Source organism: Streptopelia decaocto (assembly GCF_964273445.1).
Source record: "Streptopelia decaocto genome assembly, chromosome: 4".
Classification (NCBI taxonomy): Eukaryota; Metazoa; Chordata; class Aves; order Columbiformes; family Columbidae; genus Streptopelia; species Streptopelia decaocto.
In genome coordinates, this window is record NC_138658.1 from 50,684,636 (window position 1) to 50,706,450 (window position 21,815).

Consider the following 21,815-nt stretch of genomic DNA (forward strand, 5'->3'; position numbering starts at 1 on the left):
GAAAATGGGAAGGAGGTTGTTTTAAGAAGTGTATAGTGGTGTTATTTGTTCTGGTTCTTTATTAGATAACTAAATATTACCTAAGAGAGAACACCTCTTCCTAAATTTATGCTGTTATTTCAGATGGATCTGATATATTGCTTTTCACCTTGTCGTAACTTCTTGTATAGTGTTGTATATCAGGCAGTTGTCAAACTTCTTTCCAATTTGTGTCTGCAGTTCTGAATGGTTTCTTTTATGCAGTAAGTAGCAGATTCTTTTGCAGTTAACCTTAAGGTTAAAATAACATTTAAATAACATTAATGAAAAGGCTATGGTTTATAATCTGTTGTGTGTACTTTATGTTTTTAGGAAAAGAGGCCCGCTTTGGAATCATGAAGATGTTTCAGCCAAGAACCCCAATATAAAGAGTGCTGAACAGTTAACTGTGTTTTTAAAGCATGTGGTATCTATTTTTAAACAGTCTAGCTCAGGTATGTTAGAAAACAGTTGATGCATGATAAAATATCCAAGTCTGCAAACTAAATGAATTTTTTTGAAAGCCTATACATTTACAGGTTATTTATAAAATCGCTCTAGGTGATCGCTTACTGCTTCTAAGTAATAGATTTTTCTTCCATATTGCATGCTTCAGTTCATGGTTCTACTATGACCGTTTTAAGTTTAATCTTTTAGGAATGAGATGAAATATGCTATTAATTTATTGTGGACACTTAATATTCAAATCTTAGATGTTTTATTCTCCACAAGTCTCTCCACTGTTAAATATTATGGAAGTTTATATGCCTGGAAAGATTTTTGAGAGTATTACTCCTTGAGAAAAATGTAGAAGATGGAAGCTTTTTGAAGTTAGGAATAACTCTTCATTGAATGCAAGTGGGTTTCTTTTTTATAAATCATTGTGTTGCTTGAGTATGTATTTGCTTTTATAGGAGGATTTCAATTGGAACACCGTCTCAGTGAAGTTGCCTTGCAAACTGCGCTTTCTTGTTCCTCTCGACATTACGCTGGGAGGTCCTTTCAGATTTTCAGGGCTCTGAAGCAGCCTCTTACTGCATCTACACTTTCCGATGTTCTCTCCAGACTAGTAGAAACTGTTGGAGATGCAGGAGAAGAAGCTCAGGTATTTGAAATCTTTCCCACACTTTATTAGAAAGCTGCCTGCCTAAATGACATACTTACATTATTATTTTAATGACAGTAACATTTAAAGGCATTTTTAATTCAGTGGCTTTTTGCTTTTAAAGAAAGATGTTTCAAATATCAAAACAGTTTTAATCGTGACACTTTCTGAATTTTCACCTAATTAAATTAGGTGCTGTGCACATTCTCTTCTACAGCAATAGGAACTTTCAGAGGGTTTGATACGTCTGCTTCCTGAAAACACCTTCTATTTCCTAGTTAGAGAATCCTTCGATCAGCCATATTAAAAATATCTAAGGTTTCCTTTTACTAAGAACTTAACCTGATAAAGTGTTTAACCACTATCCAACTTAGTGTAATTGTACCTCTAAAGAAGTGGATGTAATCTTCTAATATTGCAAAATGAGAGTCTAAATACCTCCATCTCTAAGGCCATCCTTAAAAGTAATGCAAGCCAGAATGAATTATGTGAATATTTAGAAATAAATTAAAGTGTTTTCCTGTCTTGAAGCTGTAGTGCTAATTTGAGCTGTCTCATCAGGATTGTGTTCTAATTGAAGCATGAAATAGTAATTTAGTTGCTGATACTGATTTTATATTTTTATATCATACTCAGTAGATTTTCTGTGATCTTCTTGTGCATATTGCATGATTTATAATGACCTGTGGTTTTCCCCAGGGTTTTGTCATAGAACTGCTTCTGACCTTAGAGTCTGCTATTGATACGTTAGCTGAAACCATGAAGCATTACGATCTGCTTTCTGCCCTTTCTCAGTAAGTGCTTTTATTAGTCAAGCTACAGGACACATTTTTATACATTTGAATTGTTAAAGATCTGTATTACCAATGTAATGAAATAATTTTTAATTGTCTTTGCAGAACATTTGTATCCTTATAGGAAAATTGCTTCCTCTTCTATGTTTTTATCATTCAGCCACGAGCAAAACTCATAGAATCTAGATTTTTTGAAAAGGATTTCTGCTACCTTTCCAACTTATCCCCCTGTTCAAGGTGTTCCTTATGGCTCAGCTCTGAAATGTTGTCAGTTCTTCTGAAACTTCTCAAAGATAAAGCCACAGAGTATATTTAGAACTTTTATTTTTCTGATCAGGCCCTACTTACATTGATTAATAGTATAATTTTGGGGAGGGATCTTATTTCTTCCCCATATGTATAATGAAGGCAGTGGCACCAATCCTTAAAATACAATTTAAGGTTCACACTGTGAAACTCTTGTACTGCAAGAAATACTTCTTTTTTCTAGTGTTAATACAAAAGAAATTTCTTCAGTTACAGCAAATGGTGGTCTCTCTTAGGCCTCAGATTTGTTGTCTGTATATCAGGGAAGTGTAATTCAACAATCTGAGTCATTTGCATGTCTAATTAGAGCCTGAGTGGTTAGCTCAATAACATTTTATCAAACTGAAAAAAATCCCTAAATATGCAGACACCTTTATTGGTTTGACGTTTTTAAAAATATTGAAATTTCTAGGATTATATTCAATTTCTCAGTATCAGAACTGGAAGATGTTGGTTTTTCTAGGTCAAATACTTCAGACAAATATAAGGTAATAAGTAAATAATTTCATTTATTAATTCATTCATTTCTCTACCTCTATCACATCTGTAAGTAAGTTGGAATCGAGATCTTCATTTACAGGTAATGTTTCACGTGCTGTAGGCTAATTTTCCTGATTTTACTGAATTGTAACGTAATTATTTTGCTATTTTAGGATTGTAACAAATAAATTTGGTAGCAGAGATAACAGGATGCTATGGTCTTGTCCTTATGCTGTAAGGATGTTTTAGATATGTATATAGAAATTCTGTATTTTCATCTATTATAATACTTTACAGATGATGAAGCAGAGGATTCACTGTATGTGTAGATATGTGATTAGTGTCAAATCATTTTCCTTTCTTCGCTTTTTCCAAACTGTATGTCATTGAAGTGTTTTGCATGGAATAATATGTAATACTGCATTTTTTTTCTTTTTAGAACCTCATACCATGATTCTGTAATGGGAAATAAGTATGCAGCTAATAGGAAAAGCACTGGACAGATAAATCTAAGCACAAGTCCCATGAATAGTGGCAGTTGTTTGGGATACTACAGCAATGCAAGGAGTAATTCTTTGAGACTGAATTTAATCAGTGAGCGGAGAGGTGACCGTCGACGGAGCAACACACTGGATATAATGGATGGAAGGATAAATCACGGTGGAAGTTTGGCAAGGACTAGAAGCCTTTCCTCCCTCAGAGAGGGAGGGATGTATGATGTGCAGCCCACTACTGACCCTGTCAACTTGATGGCCACCATATTTTGGATCGCAGCTTCATTGCTAGAGTCCGATTATGAGTATGAATACCTTTTGGCTCTCAAGCTACTCAACAAGCTTCTTATTCACTTGCCTCTGGATAAATCAGAGAGTCGGGAAAAGATAGAAAAGGTGCAGAATAAACTGAAGTGGAATAACTTTCCAGGCCTTCAGCAGCTTTTCCTGAAAGGCTTTACTTCAGCATCTACACAAGAAATGACAGTTCATCTGCTCAGTAAACTCATCACCATTTCCAGGCATGCTTTGGTGGATCCTTCCCAGTTAGCAGGTATCTTTAGTAACTGTATATGTCATGATTTTTTTTTTTTTTCATCAAATTAGGTGTAATCAAAATCAGTAGTGGTCATGCATTTCCTTTTAAAAAAAACCTCTTCAGTTAAATGCTTTTTGCAGTTGGTGATATTACATTGCTAGATAGTGGGAATACCTTACAGATGATAGTTATCTACCAAGATGTACTCTATGAAAACTTTATGTATTGACTATTAACTCAATTTAAACTTGTCTGCAAGTATTAAGAGCATGTGTATTATTAGTGAGCTAAATAGCTCGTTTAGGACTGTCAAACATTTGTACATTTTTGAAACAGACTGTACTACCTAAAGCTATCCAGTTTCATGATAGTTTTGCTTAATTGGTCTGGTGATGATTTTGGTTTTTTATTATTTATTATTTTATACATGTTTATACCTATACACAGACACATTTATATACCTTCTACATACACACATACTTCTGGTACCTGTGTGTGAATATATAATTTATATTGTCTGTGTGAATGTGTGTGTATCATTCTCTAAGGGTTATTAAATACCAGAAGGCTGTTATATGCTCACATAATTCTACATTAAATTAAGTCATATTAAAATCATTTGGGCTCGTATAACTGTGTTTATGTATGTGTTTAGGATTTCCCCTAAACATCTTGTGCCTACTTCCTCATCTGATCCAACATTTTGATAACCCAACTCAGTTCTGTAAAGAAACAGCTGACAGGATAGCAAAGGTATGTAAAATGATGCCTGGGGAGTATCCAGGAGTTCATTGTCTGCATTACTGCTCCCTTATGCAGTACTTTGATATCATTCTAATAGTTTCACAGAAATAACTGTAAAAAGTTGTATTTTAAAGATGTGATTCAGTCCTAATTTGTGTAGTTGGTGCTCATATCAACCCCTGAGTTTCCCTTGTCAAGGAAAAAACACATTTTGCTTGTTGTATAAACCTTAGATGCAAAGAAAATATTTACTTATTAATGAGTTACTTTTGCTTGCTTGTCTGATTTTGAAGTTTTTAAATATAAACTTTATCAGGTTTTAAGCACATTTCCTAATTTGCTTATGATAAGGAAATGATCCTCACTTTTCATACTGGCAGGTAGAGAAGAAAAGGTACTCTGTTCTTTCCATTACTCGTACACAGCGATTAACCTTGGGATGTTTCTGAACTGTAGACAGGGGCTGGGCTGGGCTTGAAAGAAGGATGATGAATGGTAAAGCTGGAGAGCCAGGTCAAGGCTTGGCAACAACTGCTGAGTGCGGTCGCCCACTCAGGAACATGGAGCTCAACTTTTCTGATTTATACTTGATGCATACATTTATTTATTTGAAAAAGCAGTTGAAGTCTCTTAGCTAATATTCTCTTTACTAGTTTTATAGTGAATTGCCAGACTCAAGATTCAACAGAAACTGAGCATGTTGCTTGTATGAGTAGTTTGACTTCAGTTACTAGAAAACAAAGTGAAATCTGGGAAAAGCACATAGTGACTTGTGAATTCTTAGGTTAAAAAATTGTCATTTCTAATATAATTAAATATGCTCTTTGCTTTTTCAGGTTTGTGCAGAGGAGAAATCACCAACTCTTGCCAATCTGGCTCATATGATGAGTTTATACAGTACACACAGTTATTCCAGAGACTGTTCTAACTGGATTAATGTAGTGTGTAGATACTTGCATGACTCTTTTTCAGATGCCACATTTAACCTCGTCACTTATCTTGCAGAGGTAAATTTTTAATAAAAGCATATCTCATGTTGACAATCTGTGATCAACATTACATTAACTTATTGCCAGTTTTTCATTATTCTGAATATTGAGGAAAAAACCCTACATCTTCCATAATTGGGAAAATAAGAATAAAATATTCTAGGGTAAAGAAAAAGGATGACTACTGCTGGTTGGGAGTGCAACAGTTTAAATGTACCTTGAAATAATAATCCATCTAATAAAATATCAATTTTTATGATAGCAGTGGTTTTTAATAGATATTTATATTCCGTACTACATGAATAAAATGTACACACTGTCTTGGTTTTAGCAAAATATACTTAGTGCATATTTTAATAGACCTTTTTTAGGCAAATACACATTCAAAAGTGTCCTTATCACAACCTAAAAACTCATTTCAAAGTTCAGTTTGTAAGTATTGCACCATGTATAATCAAAGATCATTTAAATGATAGAATTCAATAAATGGTACTGGCATCCATTCATACAGGAAAACCATTATTACCTTTAAAAAAGCACTTTGTGTGAAAAACTTGTAGAGCTTGTCCTTGAAGTATATAACTTCAAATGGATGCAGGTTTTAAAAAATATTATTGTATTCTCATGAATGAACTCACATGTGCTTATTTTGTTCATAAGCTTGTGTATACCAGCCTTCTCTCAGCTGTAGACATAATTGTTTTTCATGCAGCTTTGAGATTTTGAATTTGTATGAACACTTTCATTAGTGACAAGTATTTTATTATTAGGTGCTTTAGATCTGTGCTAACAAATATATCAAAATTCAGGGAAAAAAATAGGACAGAGAACATTATGTTATTTTTTTAATGCTAAAACAAAATTTTCAAAAAACATGAAGTGGTACACTTAAGTTTCTTGAAGGGAAAAATAAATATGTGTGGAAATTAATTTTAGTATTTGTTTTCACTGCCATTAAAGGCTCTAATTCTGTATTTTTGTAAACCTGTTTTTTAGCTGTTAGAGAAAGGGTTATCCAGTATGCAACAGTCCTTGCTGCAGATCATTTACAGTCTTCTGAGTCATATTGACCTATCCACAGCACCAGTGAAGCAGTTTAATTTGGAAATCATAAAAGTTATTGGTAAATACGTTCAGGTAGGTACTCTGAAAAACTATAAAAGCCTTTCTGCTTATTATCAAAGTGGTAGTGAAATTACACTTGAATTTATTTATTTTTTTTTTAGAATAAATTTATTTCAGATATAAAAGCAGTTGTTCATAGTCAGATCCGTTATATTTTATTTATTTGTCCTATGTACTTCATTATATGCATATGTATTTGTCCAATGTGCTTTACATCTTGTGGGACAGGTTACCTGGATGAATGTGCATCTATTTACAGATGTGGGCAACACTACGTATGTAGTTACAGCAGATGATCCTCGAACTATTAAAATATAATGGAATGTTTACTGCTAAATACTGCACAAATGTTTTATTTAAGTGTATAGGTTTTCAAAAGGAAGTTTTATAGTCAAATGAATGTTTAAATCACTTTCGCTGATATATCTGTGAGGAACATTAAGGTGCATCTTAAAAAATTCAAGTGCATTTTTTAATTAAAGAAAGTCCCCAAAAGATGAACAAGAGTGTTTTGCCCTAGGTAATTTGATCCTTTGTACTTGGAACACAATTTACTGAAAATCTATTTTACAGAAGAAGGTCTAGTGTCTTGCTGAAAGATTTTATGAAAATGCCTGGAGCATAAAACCATTTCAGTGCACAACATTCTCTTTTTTTCCTAAATTCCATTATTGCCAACTGTATTTCAGTCAAATGGTTTAACCATAATTAACCAGGATGAGTAGTGTTCCCTGGATGTTTTGTTATTGATGGCTATGTACTTTAGATATTGTGCTCCTGTCAGAGTGCATTAGGCAAAATGGAATGATTAGCATAACTGTAGTTTTCATGGCCTGATGGCTGCTGCTGTGCCTCCAACCTTTATCTGAGCTTCCTGTGCAAGCCCACACTGCCATGGAATGTAGTCATGATTAAAGATGCTAGCTATCAGAAAAAATATTCCAGAGAAGCCCATGTATTTTTGAGACAATAAAACATGTTACTATAGATGGTAAAAGATCTTAAATTAATGTATTGTTTAAATGTGGTGCTACTAAGCTGACTTTTTTAGTCCTCTGCAATCATAGTGCATCTTAATAAATATAACTTGCTGCAGGATGGTTCAAGTTTGAGACTACGGTTTTTATATGTATGATACACATTTTTAGGAGTGTAAATCTTAAACCCTCCCAAGGTGCTGCTTTTGGTGTAAGTCTCCTCTGCGATTCCCTCTACAGTCTCTGTAGTTGAAACTGCTGGATTATTTGCATTACCTTAATCAACTTTTTAAGGAGAGTGCACTTAATTCAGGCTCTGCCGCGTATGTTCTCGTACTTTGCCCTCGCTTTTTTAAGCACTCCATTGGTTTGATACCATATTAAAACCTTGAAAATGTTTTTTGCTTATTTTTAAGATCTTTGAAGTGTCTGAGGAAATAGCACAAAATATTTTTGTCTGTTTCAAATTCAGTTTATTCTGCCCATGAGTATAAGATAACTGAAAATACCAGGAGGTGGAAGTTGGTTTAGTTTCAAATGCTATATTTTTTTGTCTTCTGGGGCATGCAGGACCTGCCTGTGCTAGCGCCTGGCAACCATGTATAGATGAGAGCTTTTGGTGTGGGAATCCTGCAGTGAATCAGTCAAAATCCTACTGTACATTAAACATGGTCGTCTTCTTCAAAGTAATTGTTTTGTGTATTTGTGTACGTTCTCTTTAGAGTCCATATTGGAAGGAAGCCCTTAATATTTTGAAACTGGTGGTGTCTCGATCAGCAAGCCTTGTTGTACCTAACGACGTTCCAAAGTCTTATGGAGGTGACATAGGTTCCCCTGAAATCTCTTTCACAAAAATTTTTAATAATGTCTCCAAGGAGCTACCTGGGAAGACCTTAGATTTTCATTTTGATATATCAGAGGTAATTACTATATATCTAAATTACAATGCAATAATGGCTTTCTGCTGCAAACTCAGATTTGTTTTCTGTTAGCTGTCTACATTTATATCTTTTAAAATAAATATAATTCATAAGAATGGCCGATGTTGCAGTTTTACATACATGTAATTAGGGACATATTGAAAGATAAACTTGGAATTCTTTTATATTATGTTTCTGCTTTTTTACCCCTTTGAGTGTCTGGAGAGTTAATTACTAAAAGTCAATAGGATTATTCTCAAGGGTATTTCAGCTGTGTCAGAGAGCGGGCTAATGCAGCTGGCTGCTGCTTGCAGCTGAACATTCCAGGCTTTCAACAAATGAAGGCTTGTGCATTCAAGGGCTGAGAGGATTAAAACCCTGTACTGCAGTTTTAGCGTGATTATGGGAGGGGGAGAAAATTTAGAGGAGAGTAGGATACAGAATATAGAAACCTGAATGTGAGATGGATACAACTGGAGAAAAAGCTCCTGTAGTTAAAAACAACACTCCTACCCCCCAATTAGAATTTGTGAGAACTGAAAATAATATATTAATACAGACAATACTCATTCTATGTCTGAAGAATGGAGCATAGCCAAATGACTGCAGTGTAATATAAAGATGTGAAAACTGTAGAAGGTTTAGAAGTAATCAAAAATAAGAGTTCACGGTTCAAGCTGACCCTAGATAATCATTGGAGATACAGATGTCTTAGGAGCATTACTTAAATTGGTAAGTGAATTCCTTACTGGAAATTTCAGTGCATGCAGATAATTGAGAGACTAAATGGATTCCCACAGAGTTCATTGGAGTAGCATTTTCTGTCAAATGCCTGAATTCAATCTTTGGCCTTCGGAAGTGTGAGTGTGTTAGTGAAATTGCCCGTCTGTGAAAACTGTTTGTTGATGTTTGTGAATGTTTCTATGGAGAAGCTTTGCATCTTTTAAACTTGGAACACAGTTGTTTTTAAAGTGTGTTTTAAAAATGTAACTGGATTGTCAGCATAAAACTTGCATAATTCAAAAAACCACAAGTGGGCAGAGTGGCAGGCTGCTGCTTAGGGTAGAAGTATTCAGCTTTTTATTTCCCGGTGCATCCATGCTCAGTGGATTAGGCATGGGCTTCATAGGATGCTTAAAAACAAGCAGACAGACAAACCCTCCCATTTTGTATGATACTAAATTGTAAAATCAAATGTGTAGTATTTACTGATAAGGATGTGAATTTTAAGAAAGTATTTGTTGTCTTTGATAGACACCAATTATTGGAAATAAGTATGGAGATCAACACAGCGCAGCTGGTAGAAATGGGAAGCCAAAAGTCATTGCTGTCACCCGGAGCACTTCTTCAACTTCATCAGGCTCCAATTCAAATGCCTTAGTTCCTGTTAGCTGGAAGAGGCCACAACTGTCTCAGGTACTTTGTGTCTCAAGCACATTATACATATACTATAGACAGTGTTTATGAATGTAAAAAATAATTGTTGAAATGTAATTTGAAATCTCTGTTGTGGCTTAGGAAAACTGTAAATGAATATAGCATACTAAAAGCTAATACTGGGGAAAAGAAAAAATGGTAAGATTCTTTTTAGAGGATGCCAGTATGCAAGATGACTAGTTAAAAATGCAGACTTTTACATTTTTATGTGGACCTCCAGCAGACACCTTGCTATGTGATTTTCTTTGGAATGTTTTTTCAGAGAAGGACTAGGGAGAAGCTAATGAACGTGCTTTCTCTGTGTGGACCAGAATCTGGCCTTCCCAAGAATCCTTCAGTAAGTAGTGATGGTGGTTTGTACTGACTTTTAAATTCCAGTAGTGAGAATGCTATTGTGTTTTCAGGTATTGGTGAAGTTATGAACAGCGGTTTTTGACAAACTGGTTTGGGTTCAGTAATTCACAAATCCACTCAAAGAATTAAAAAGAGATGGAATCATAAGTAATAAATTACTGTTATTCCTCAAGAAGTCCAGTGGGCACCAGACGGGTTTCAAAACAGCCAAAATTAATGTTGCCATCTCAGTGGATTATGTCAGTCTTGTAGGGGGAGGACTATTAAGTTTAAAAGCAAAGATAAATTACTAGGATTAATTCTTAATTCTTATTTTTTATTTTATGTGGTTATCAAACCAAGACTTTTTTTTTAAAGTCTTTGGATTGGAACTCAAGTCTTTCCTCTCCATTGATCAGACTAGTCCTCGGTGCTTTTTCTCAACATTTGACATTCTTCACAGAAAAGCAGGACTACACTGCTGCTCCAGAATAGGATGTTTTATGTTTGAGGCTGCACTTAGGAATTTTAACTCTCTTGCCTAAACTGTAGTTTAAAATCCACCTAATCTTGAAACAGATTGGAGTCTGCACTTGCCCTGGTATTATCATTATAGTGGTAAGCTAGCTGCCACTAATGCCATTGAATTGCAGGAAGCAGAATATCTGACTTCTGGAGTTACAGAAATGGGAAGGTTTTATTTCTATATTTACCCATATCTGCAGGTTGTGTTTTCTTCTAATGAAGACTTGGACGTTGGAGATCAACAAACTAGTCTTATTTCAGCAACAGAAGAAGTGATTCAAGAGGAGGAAGTGGCTGTAGAAGACAATACCAGTGAACAACAATTTGGAGTTTTTAAAGACTTTGACTTTTTAGATGTTGAATTGGAAGATGCAGAGGTGAGACCTTGGGATTTCTTCTGTGTGTTTCCTTTTGAGAATGTTTTAAAAATTAGGTTATGTTGGTGCAATTCTAAGGAATTGGCAGCTCTTCTAACTAATTCAATTGGGAAGAATTTATGAGATGATTGAACTTGCATGATAAAGAAACCTGTGTCACGAACTTTACAGTGTTAAGTTGTTGCAAACTGTTGGGTGGCTTTTGGGTGAGAGTTTGGATTTTTTTAGGGGTGTTAAGTGGCTTATTCTGAAAGTGATACGACAGTATTATCCAATGACAGGATGAACATCTGGGTATGCAGTAGAAAGCTTAATTGTGGAACAATATGTTAAGAAAATAGCATTATCTTTGTTCCTGACATGTTTCTGCATTTTGAAAATGTGAAGAATAGTTTTCAAAGTCACAAACTGTATGACATACTATTTCATTTATACAATTGACTTGGTCACCATAATTGCTTGCGATGACTTTTACATTATACCTGGTTTGTTGCAGTTCTTACATTTCTTCAACTTCTCCTCCTGTAACAAAAAGAGAGAGGGGAGGTAAAGCAAAATTAAATATTGAGAAATAGTAAAGATTCTGTTAACAATTGTTATTTGTTTGGGATAAATAAGAAGTTTCAGACTAGAGTTTGCTAAAGCTTAAAAGTATGACTGTAAAAGGACTGGGAGAAGAAATCAAATACTTTGTAGTTTCTTTCAGTGTATTTGTTACAGTCCATACAAAATATTGAATTTGTAATAGAAACTCTTGCAGGTCATGAGTCAACAAACTACTAGGAAAGAATATCTGCCTATCTGAACCCTGAGATTGTTCTGATTAATCCAGCCCTTTTTTCCAAAATCTTGCTTTTTTCCCTTAATACTTTGGTTTTATCTCACTTTCTTCATGCTTCAGTTCAGCCAATATTTGCACCTACTAGGAAAAATACAGAGTTATTATGGTCTTTTGCATGTATGTGAGCAAGCATTATACAGATACAAGTTCCTATATTGAATGCAAGTAGTCAAACTGTTCAGAATAATCAAGGCTCAATAGCAGTAAACAAATATTTTAACACTAGATGGGGCTTTGCAGGCAGGATGCCAAAAGTTGAAAACTTTGCCAAACCAAGTTTAACTTCATTTTCTGTATTATTCTAATAGCAGATCATATTGAAGAAAAGACAGATTACTTCTTATTACTTGCCCGTACGCAACATGTAGTGCTATAGTTGCAGAAAAAAAACCCAGAGCTTGTACAAATTTAGGGCATTGTGTTTAAATTGTGCACTTGATAAAAGAGCTGCCTAGTTTTGCACCAAAAATACAGACTGTTCCTTGTTGCCAACAGTAATTTTTATTTACATTAATATCTGAGTAATATTCAGATTAAATTGAAGTGCTTTAGCCCACAGAAGTAGTACTTCATTGTTGTTCGCATTCTTTTGCTTTACCATAACTTTTCACCTTTTTTGGAGCAAAATAACTCACTAAGTGAGAGACTACAAAATGTTTAGTTTGCTTTGCACATGTAACACATCATGATGATCTCATAAGTCATCACAGGAGACATTCTGTATGAGCAGTTTTAGTACCCGCGCTTGCACATTTGGGGCTAGATGTGGTATTTTTGTAACTGTCTGTAGGCTGGCAAAGTGAACTGCTCAGGTTTTCCACCTTGCTTAGGTGAATTGTTGAAGGTTCACAAAGTGCTGGAGAAAATCAAAGATCATTATTGTACTTGTGAATTAAGACACTAGTATTTTTAAGATATGAATTTCACTTAGTATGTTGGATGTTTGAAAGCCAAGTATCCCAGCTTTAAAATGTGCAAACAGAAAGGGTCCGGCTATTGGTGTTCAGGGTGCATTTCATAAAACTGACACAAATTAGCTGATGAAACAGTTAATGAGGACACTGTTTTTTCTACAACCTGTGTATAATTATTGTTGATGATGCTTTGTCAGTTGGTTGTGGTCAGTTTAGATTTGTGTGTGTTAGTTAAACAATTTCATCTAATGTTTGTTGAAACAGTTGGTTTACATGTTATGCTAGAGGAAATGTATCATGAGCATGCTGATTTTAGTGTTTTGTCATCAGTTTGTTTATTTTTTTAATCAGTCTCCCATTAGAAAGAGAAATTATTTTAAATACTAGCTTTTTGACTAAAGCTTTTTTTCAGAGCTTGAATCAGTCTTTTATTGTTGGCAAATCTTATGTAATAAAACATTTTTCCCTGGTTCTAGAGTATCTTTAAGTGTTTGTCCTCGTTCTTTCTAATTATATGTGTTTTCCTTTTTGCTAACCAGGAGCTGCAGGTAAGTTGCAGCCTGGTGCCCTGGCTTGTTCATCTGTTGTTGTCTGTGGTGTGTTTGTACTTTCTAGTCAGATATATAAAATTGATACCAATATAGTTCTAGATTATATATTGAGTTACTTTCCAAGAAGATATTAGAAAGATTTCTACTTTATTTGCCATATATTTAAAATTATCTACAAACATAATTTAACAAGGTATTTAAAATTTTAATGAAATTAAAGGGCTGATTGAAACTCTGTTCATAATGCATTCAGTACTTGTGTTTTCTGTGTTACATTTGTGTATGTATTTTATTATGTTTAAATTTGTACATACATACATGTGTAACCTTTTTTTATTACAGGGTGAAAGCATGGACAACTTCAACTGGGGTGTTCGTAGGCGCTCTCTTGACAGTATTGACAAAGGAGACACACCATCTCTTCAAGAATGTCAGTACTCTGGTAGCACACCCAGTTTGAACTTGACCAACCAGGAAGATACTGATGAGTCTTCAGAAGAAGAGGCAGCCCTGACTGCAAGTCAGATACTCTCTCGATCACAGATGGCAAGTTATTTTTCTGTGAAAGGAATCTGAGAACTTAAGCTTTCACTTGCATTTTCAGTGCATAAGTATGGCTCATGCTTTCAGCCTAAGTGAACTAAAGAGGAGCTAAATTAATGTGGCTAAGCTTCTTTTCCATAACAACATCAATGAAAGGGAAGAGTTACTTTACCTACTGATGGCACATGACAGGTTTATAATTCCAGTACAACATTATTTTTTCTTAGTGTCTTTATACTTAGAATATTTGTTTAAGCACAACATTGCATGCGTTATATATACTGTGTCTTTGTGAATCCCTAGCTTCAAAAAAACCCCAAAATAGTAAATAAGAACAAGAGCAGTAAGTGGTCCTGTGGGAACCTCTGTTGTGTTTAACCAATGAAATTGCTAATTTAATGATGGATTTTGAAGCTCGTGTATGTGGAATGGAGGAAAATCAAGAATGCTGGCCACTGAGAAGTCTCTCTGCATTACATAAATAAAATTAGGATAAAATTGACTGGTTGGGAAGCAGCAGGGATAGTATGCCACTTTTCAGACTTCAGGCAAGGTTGCCCATAACAAAGAGCTCTGCTCTTCCGTGTTTTTAGTCTAGCATTTCACCAGTGCCAAAGACCTTGAAGAACAAGAAAGGAAATAATTTTCTGGATGCCAAGGATAACTTCGAACTTCTATTCAAAGTTAAATGTTACAGAAATACGTGTGATGCTGTCAAGGTTTGATTGCAGGGTGACAATAAACCGTGGCAGATGTTTTGTTAACCCCCTTTCCCCCTCTTTTCCCCCTTTTCTCCCACCCGCCCCCTTCTTCCCACTAAGGACAGGCAATTGGAATGGAAAGAAGGACAGAGAGAAGAGAGTTGGAAAAATTAAAAATGTTTTACTAATGCTACTAATAAAATAGAGAAAATAATACAAAATATACCAAACCAATCTTGAAAGTCCCGGCAACTGCAGAGCCGGCACCCAAAGTCCTGGACTGGACTCTGCAGCCAACTGGAGCTGGATTCAGTCTGTCACTAGGCCTCAGTTCACAGGGATAACTAGCAAGGTCCTCTCCTAATGTTGGCCATAAGGAAAAGGGACAAGATCCTCATGATCTCTCACTTTTATATGAAGTATTCACGTGAATGGGATGGAATACTTAGTTGATCAGTTGGTCACCTGTTTCAGTTCACTGCTTGTCTCTCTGGTGGGATGTGGATCCTTATCAGCGACCTTGCATTGCAGTGCTATGTCTACCAGAACATGTATCTAGCTTTCAGAAAAGTGCAGTTAGTAAGAAGACTTTATCTGACAGGAAAATTCACTAAAAGAGAAACTTGTTTTTAACAAAACCAGGACAGATGCTTAGTGTAACAGCTTTAGTGTAAAGCTGTTAAAACTCATAATACGTAAATAAATTCAAATAGCTGACCATACTGATACACAGTATTTCAAAACTGATGTGTTTTTCCCTGTAATTTGTATGTTCAACGAACTCTGAAGAATTTCACATTTCTGTCTTTTCTGTCTTAGGTAAGCAGTGATTCTGCCTTAGACGAAACAGTATCAGATCATGCTGGTTTATCACTCCAGTCTCAGGATTCCACTAGCAGTGTGGGAACAGAAGAGGTGCTTCAAATCAGAACTGAGACCCCAAGTTTGGAGGCAACTTCTCTAGATAACTCTAGCAACCAGCTGCCTGAGGTGGGGAGAAATGTGGGCTGGTGCATGGCTGATTTGGCCTCCTTCTAGTGTTTAGTAGCAACTTTGGCTTTCTTTTCAACTGAATTTTCATCTGTTACAGTGATTATTTGATTTGCTTTTAATATTTCTAACCTGTTGGAATGTTCTTATAAAATGTTCCCTCAGTATGAAGACTACTTGGGACGGACTGAGGGAACTTACCACAGGTTAAAAATATTCTTGAAGGGCTGATAATGATCATTTCATGGTGCAGAATGAAAATAGGCTAATATTCAAGATGCTTTGACTTGATATGGTTGAAATCCTTCTTGAGCAACATTTTCTTTCAAATGCTTTATTATTCCCCCCCTCCTTTTTTTTTTTTTTTTTGCTTTCTTTGGGTTAATGTGATTGGTGCTACATGGGAATAAAACCTCAGGCCAGCTGTGTTTGCAGTTGGTTCCATTAAATAATCCTTTAAAAAGGACCACAGATGCTAGTGGTATACTTTTTTGGAAAGGCCTATGTGGACTGAGACAGATTTCAAGCTATTGGCCGCCTGCAAATCTGTGAGTACTTCAGTTTCTTGGGTTTTGAAATCTTTTCAATAATTTAAAAGAAAAAAAACTCAATTAAAATAATACTCTTATATGCTACAGTTCCTACAATATTTAGGAGTTGTAGCTAAAACCTCAATATGTTGGGATTTGTGGGTTGGTTGGTTTTGGTTGTGGTTGGTTGGTTGGTTGTGGGTTGTTTTTTTTCAATTTGAAGTGGCTTGGTTTAGGTGGACTTTATCTCTTCAGTTAAAATTATTGGTGCTACTGGCAATCTTATTTTTATTTGGACAAGCATTGGTCATCCCATCTTTAAGAGAATGTACAGTTTTACTGAGTTTTCCAGAAAATTAAGCTATTAATTTGAGTAATCCATACATCATTAACACTTAAGAGCAAGTCTTCACCAAACTTGGTTTTAGCAGTCAACTGACTGGTTCACGTGACTGGCCTTTCTGAACAAAGGCTCTAGTTAAACCTGTTTGCTACGTAGAAAGTCAGTCCTGTTAACAGGCAAACCACTCACCTAGGTAACGTTTAATGGAGATAACTGTAAGAACAAAAGACATACTCCAAGTGCAACAAAGTGAAAATGTGGATGACTCGTTTCCCATGATAAAATCCTCACCTTCTAAAAGTGTATTACTGTGACTTCTATAAAGCAGCTTTTTTCCCCCATTTTTCATTTTTTTTTTCCATTTTAATTATCTATATGCTTTTTTTTTTTTTAAAGTGTTTGGTTACATGGCAGTTGAAAAATTGTCTCAACTTTCATAAAGCACTTGTGCTTAGATCCTCAGGCAAACTGTTCTATTAGTGCTTTGTCTGCTTGTCTACAACATGCACTTTTGTTCCAACAGAATTTTGCATGAGGAAGAACACTTGATCTGGATTATTTTTTTCTACATAGGATAGATGTTTTGTGTTAAGATTTCAAAAGGGAGAAGCACTAGAGAAGCTGGGTTTTTATAGAGTGAAATTCACTGTGATAGAACGGAGCGTACTTTGGTACTTGGATTCACTGTTCTTCTGCAGCTCTCTCTATAGAATCACTGTACTTCTGATAATTCAGGTGAAAACATACACACAAAAAAAGCACCAGTGTCATTAAAAATGTTGAAAGCATTTAAAATGAGCTGTAAATTAGTTTAATGACTAATGCATATAAATGCAATCACTAAATGTCATGTGTTCCACATTTATTTTATGCTTGTCTAGAATATGGGATTCGGTCAAATACATGTGTTTTCTTCAAGCACAGTTCAAACATTTAAAATCACCTCTCTACAAAAGTGAGCTATCTAATTGGATTTTGTTGCCTTTTTGCTTCTTAACAGAATAAGCTTGGAAATATGCACATATGAAAAATTTGTGAAGCCAGTAAAACTGATTGTGTTCTGAATTCTTATACTGCACAACTCAGCATAGAATCATTAGTGCAGTTGTTTTTTCCTATGCTCATATACTTTATACAATTCTTTCAATACAGGCATTTCATTGCATGCCAAGTGTCAGCTATCAAAATGTTTTTAATATAAATAAATATGTATCAAAATTTATCTTAGGTAAAATTTTTAAAAATTGAAGCCATTATTTAAAAACAAGGGTGTGCGGGTTAGATGCAGTTTAGTTCCTTGTTTCTTTTGTAGGGATGCTGAAAAGTTACGTAAATAGTTCACTTAAATCTGTTGGGTGGATTCCCAGTAACAGCAAAAAGGACAAAAAGGACCTTTCACATTCCAGCTGGGAATTTACAGTCTAGCTTACAAGAATATTTTCTGTTTTGTACAATAAGTTTTACAAGCTTAAGTATATGAAAGTTTCTGATTAAAATGATTCTCCATTACTCACTTTCACTGTGGATTTATGAGGGAATCATGTACTGGAAGTAATTTTCCTTAGTTTCTGTGGAGTTGTCAACTATATAAATCCCATTTTTAAGTTACTTAAAGAACATTAATTTTGATAGTAAAGGCATGTCCAATGTTACACAGAAAACTTCAGAAATTGGGAGTCATGGCATTATGAAGACTAACTTAGCTGTAAATTTATTAACTAGTAATTAGCACCTGTTTGCTAAAATTGTATCCCTCATATGTACATCTACCAGACATGATCAGTGCAGCTCTGTATCATACAGTAACATCTATAATAGAAATGGAGCACTGCTTCAATGCACATTACTTTGCTGTAGTATTGTAGAAGTGTCTTGCATTTCCATGTGCCTTAGCTGCCCAGTGTGACAAAATGCTGCTCTGTGCAATAAAATTCCAGATTTAACTTTTACAAAAGAGGCGTTGAAGTGAGGTCACTAGCTGTGTCAAGTGACAGCAGTGTCACATTGAGGAGTACCGTAGTCAGACTGAGATAAGGTTAGGATGACTGTGAAAGAAAATAATATAGTTCTGTTTAAAGCTGACTTGCCTTTTCTAATATGTGTACAGCTATTTGTCTGTCAGAGGATCTGTTTAGACTGATGAAAGCCATGAACTGATGTGTATGCTTAGAGGCTGCCCAAAGATTTGTTGGCCAGTCTTAGATATGCCAGTAGAGGAAGACCAGCACACTAGGAATGAAAACTTTTGATATTTTTTGCCTTTAGGAAACAGCAAGTAAAAGAAAATGTTATTTTTATTTCACAGAAAAATCCAATAAAAGTTTCAAATGGATTTGTCGTAAATTAACTAAATCTGAAGTCCTCTGTTCAATATAGCAATGTTAATAGTAATGCTAATGCAGGAAGAGGGAAGGGAGAAAGGTTCATTCTAATATTACCAAGCTGAGTTGAATCAGTGTCTCTTTATAATTGCCAGTGATTGAAAGCCTATATTTAGAGATTCAGGGTTAAACCTTTAAAGCGCTCCATATTAACAGTAATGGCAAAATAATAAAAACAGTGGAATGTCCCATTTTCCATTGTTCATCTCTTACACTATTGGTCCATTATGCTTTAGAAACTGGTTAAAATGGAGAACAGAAAGAAGAAATTATCTGTACTAGTTCCTAGTTCCGGACCCAAAAGGCAAGCATGAGGCAGTACTTTTATTAATAGTGCTTACCTGGAAAAGTAAAATATGAAAGTCTTGATTATGTTTATTGTGATCTAAATATGATTGAGGCTATTTGCAGATATTTTTCTAGGAAGGTTCTCTTAACAGATGTAATTGAGTGTATTTGAGAAATTGTATTTGCTGTAAATAATAAGTCATATTGTAGGATATCAACGTTAACTAGAAGTTACAAATATTGCAAATAGACTTCCTGTCTCTGCTCAAGTAAAACTGTGTGAACAATCCAAAGGGCTGAATGATTAAAGTACAAATGGATATTTGTAAACATTTATAACTCTGTTACTTTACCATAAGAAACACTGATAAGAATACATGAGCTCTGACAATTAAAGTAATAAAAGTATGTTTGATTCACAGGAAGGCAGTTCAGCAGTAAGGGATGAACAGGTTAGCTCTGCTAGTGAAGACACTGGGTCGTATCTGTTACAAGAACAGCAAGACTCCCTGGTCTGTCACGAGTCTCTTGAGCTGGAAGAGACCCCAGAACTGGTGGATGCAGCAGCTCCCGAGAGCTATTCTGAATCTGTCTGTGAAGAGGATGTCACGCTGGCTTTGAAAGAACTAGATGAGAGATGTGAAGAAGAAGAAGCTGACTTCTCTGGTTTGTCTAGGTAAGATTAATAATGGTTCTAAGTAACAGAAATTACCTATTATCAGTGCAGGAATCAAACAAAGTAGGCTTTCTTATGGTGTGGGCTTTTCCATGAATCCCATAATATAAGTATCTAAAATGATGGTTTATTGGTTTTGCCTGTTAGAGCAAATAAACTCAGTAATTTGCCCAGCAGTTGTTTCTGGTACAGGGAAAACAGCTGTGCAGGAAAAGATGAGAATTCTTGAATAAAGAAATCTAGCACATTTCATCACCATCAATAGGCTAGAAATGTGAGAAAAGGTCAGAGGGCATTTTGGAGCATTTTCTTGGCAGCCACCAGCTGCAAGCAGTATAACATGGAAAAGCCCTTAAATTGCTCTGAATTGTGGCAGAACCTATTTTGGCACCCGAAAAGGGGGGCGGGGGGGGGAGCGGGGCGGGAAGCTTCTGTAGGAGTCAGGCCAGTTTGTCTTTGAATTTGCGCAAGGTTTATTTTCAGTGTTAAGTTTAATCAGTCTCTTGTGTATTTCTAAGGCATTTTAAAATAAAATAACTTTTAAAAATTTTAATTTTAATATGGAAAGCGAAAATAATTATTGGGAGGAACAATTATAGTTAGTCCTAGCTTGCTGAGTCATATTTAAAGTGAAACTCTTAAGTTCCTTGAAGGTAGCAGTCTAAGGAGGGAAAACAAACAAAAAACCCACGCCAAAACCAAAACCAACAAAAAAATACCAAATCGTTCATAGGCTTGTTGAAACTTAAAATTATTTAGAAGTTTGGAGGGAATAAGACATCGACTTAGTGTATATAGGAACATAGAGTATGTTCTGTCAGAGGAGCCTTTTACAGAAAAGGACACAACAGGAGCTTTTCTGCTGGGACAGGGACAGAGAAGTTGACTCTTGTAATCCCCTGTGCAACCTACTGCAACACACCTTGCAAGAAGTCAGTGCTGGTACCAGTCAATAGCAGTTATTATCTGATGAACAACTGAAAAATCTCTTATGGTTTTAGTTTATTTACTCTAAGCAAACAAACAAAAACCCCCATAGCTCTAGTTTGAAGAGTGACAGGTGATTATTTATAGGGTTCATACACTAGTTAGAAAATATCTGAAAATCTTTTTGAAGCTTTCCTTACAGATATTCAAAAGGATTGCATCTTAGCTTGAGCTTTGTGCTACTAAAATGAATTTACCTTAAAAACAGCACCCACACTTCTTAAGACATGTTTAAGTCTTGTTTAAGACATACTTGGTGCCGCGGTGAATGGCATGATTGTTATAGAGAAAAATAATGTGTTTAAAAAATTATTTTAATAAACTATCTGTAGTTGGAATCCTCCCACACGTATTTTTGCTGTGTAAGTACAATTATACAAGAACTGTCAAAATGTATCATTCCTGGTAATATAGAAAATTTTAACAATTAAGTTAATTATTGTAAGTTGTAGCATTGATTAATTTATATTTTGGTATTTTTATTGGAGGCTTGGTACTTAATGGAAAGTATGGCTGCAGAATGCTCTTTGAACAAAGGCCCATTAAATTGATCGCCCATAAAAATGAAAGTGTTCCAATCTGTCTCCTTTCACTTATGATGTTACTCAAGACAGTTATAAAATAGTATTTCACTGCTAAATTTAGCTCTTGTGTTTCTCTTAAGGAAAGCTAGAATTTGTTATAGATATTGGTGGACTATATGTTTAGATGGATAAAAATCTGAAGAGTTGAATGTTAATTGAGTTACTGAGGGTAAGCAAAAAATATCCGTTTCTGAAAGCTTTATATATATAGTGCTGCATATAGCTATATATCACCTACAAATAGCCCTTTATAGATATGTGTAGAAATAACATGTTTTAATAAACTCTGGAGGTATTTGAGAGTATAAGCTATTTTTTATATTG

The 21,815-nt window shown here is 35.1% G+C and overlaps 1 protein-coding gene across 8 annotated transcripts in view; it reads left to right on the forward strand.

Moving 5' to 3' along the window:
- FRYL (FRY like transcription coactivator) overlaps window positions 1–21,815 on the forward strand; it is a 168,997-nt gene that overhangs the window by 130,164 nt on the left and 17,018 nt on the right. For all 8 annotated transcript variants that reach the window (XM_082050200.1, XM_082050199.1, XM_082050201.1 and 5 more), the window contains 14 exons: window positions 352–473; window positions 933–1,123; window positions 1,823–1,917; window positions 3,143–3,750; window positions 4,391–4,488; window positions 5,316–5,486; window positions 6,465–6,605; window positions 8,293–8,490; window positions 9,745–9,906; window positions 10,190–10,264; window positions 10,986–11,162; window positions 13,811–14,014; window positions 15,532–15,702; window positions 19,667–19,920. In XM_082050200.1, coding sequence (XP_081906326.1) covers window positions 352–473; window positions 933–1,123; window positions 1,823–1,917; window positions 3,143–3,750; window positions 4,391–4,488; window positions 5,316–5,486; window positions 6,465–6,605; window positions 8,293–8,490; window positions 9,745–9,906; window positions 10,190–10,264; window positions 10,986–11,162; window positions 13,811–14,014; window positions 15,532–15,702; window positions 19,667–19,920 — 2,667 coding nt within the window. The remainder of the gene's footprint in view (window positions 1–351; window positions 474–932; window positions 1,124–1,822; window positions 1,918–3,142; window positions 3,751–4,390; window positions 4,489–5,315; window positions 5,487–6,464; window positions 6,606–8,292; window positions 8,491–9,744; window positions 9,907–10,189; window positions 10,265–10,985; window positions 11,163–13,810; window positions 14,015–15,531; window positions 15,703–19,666; window positions 19,921–21,815) is intronic.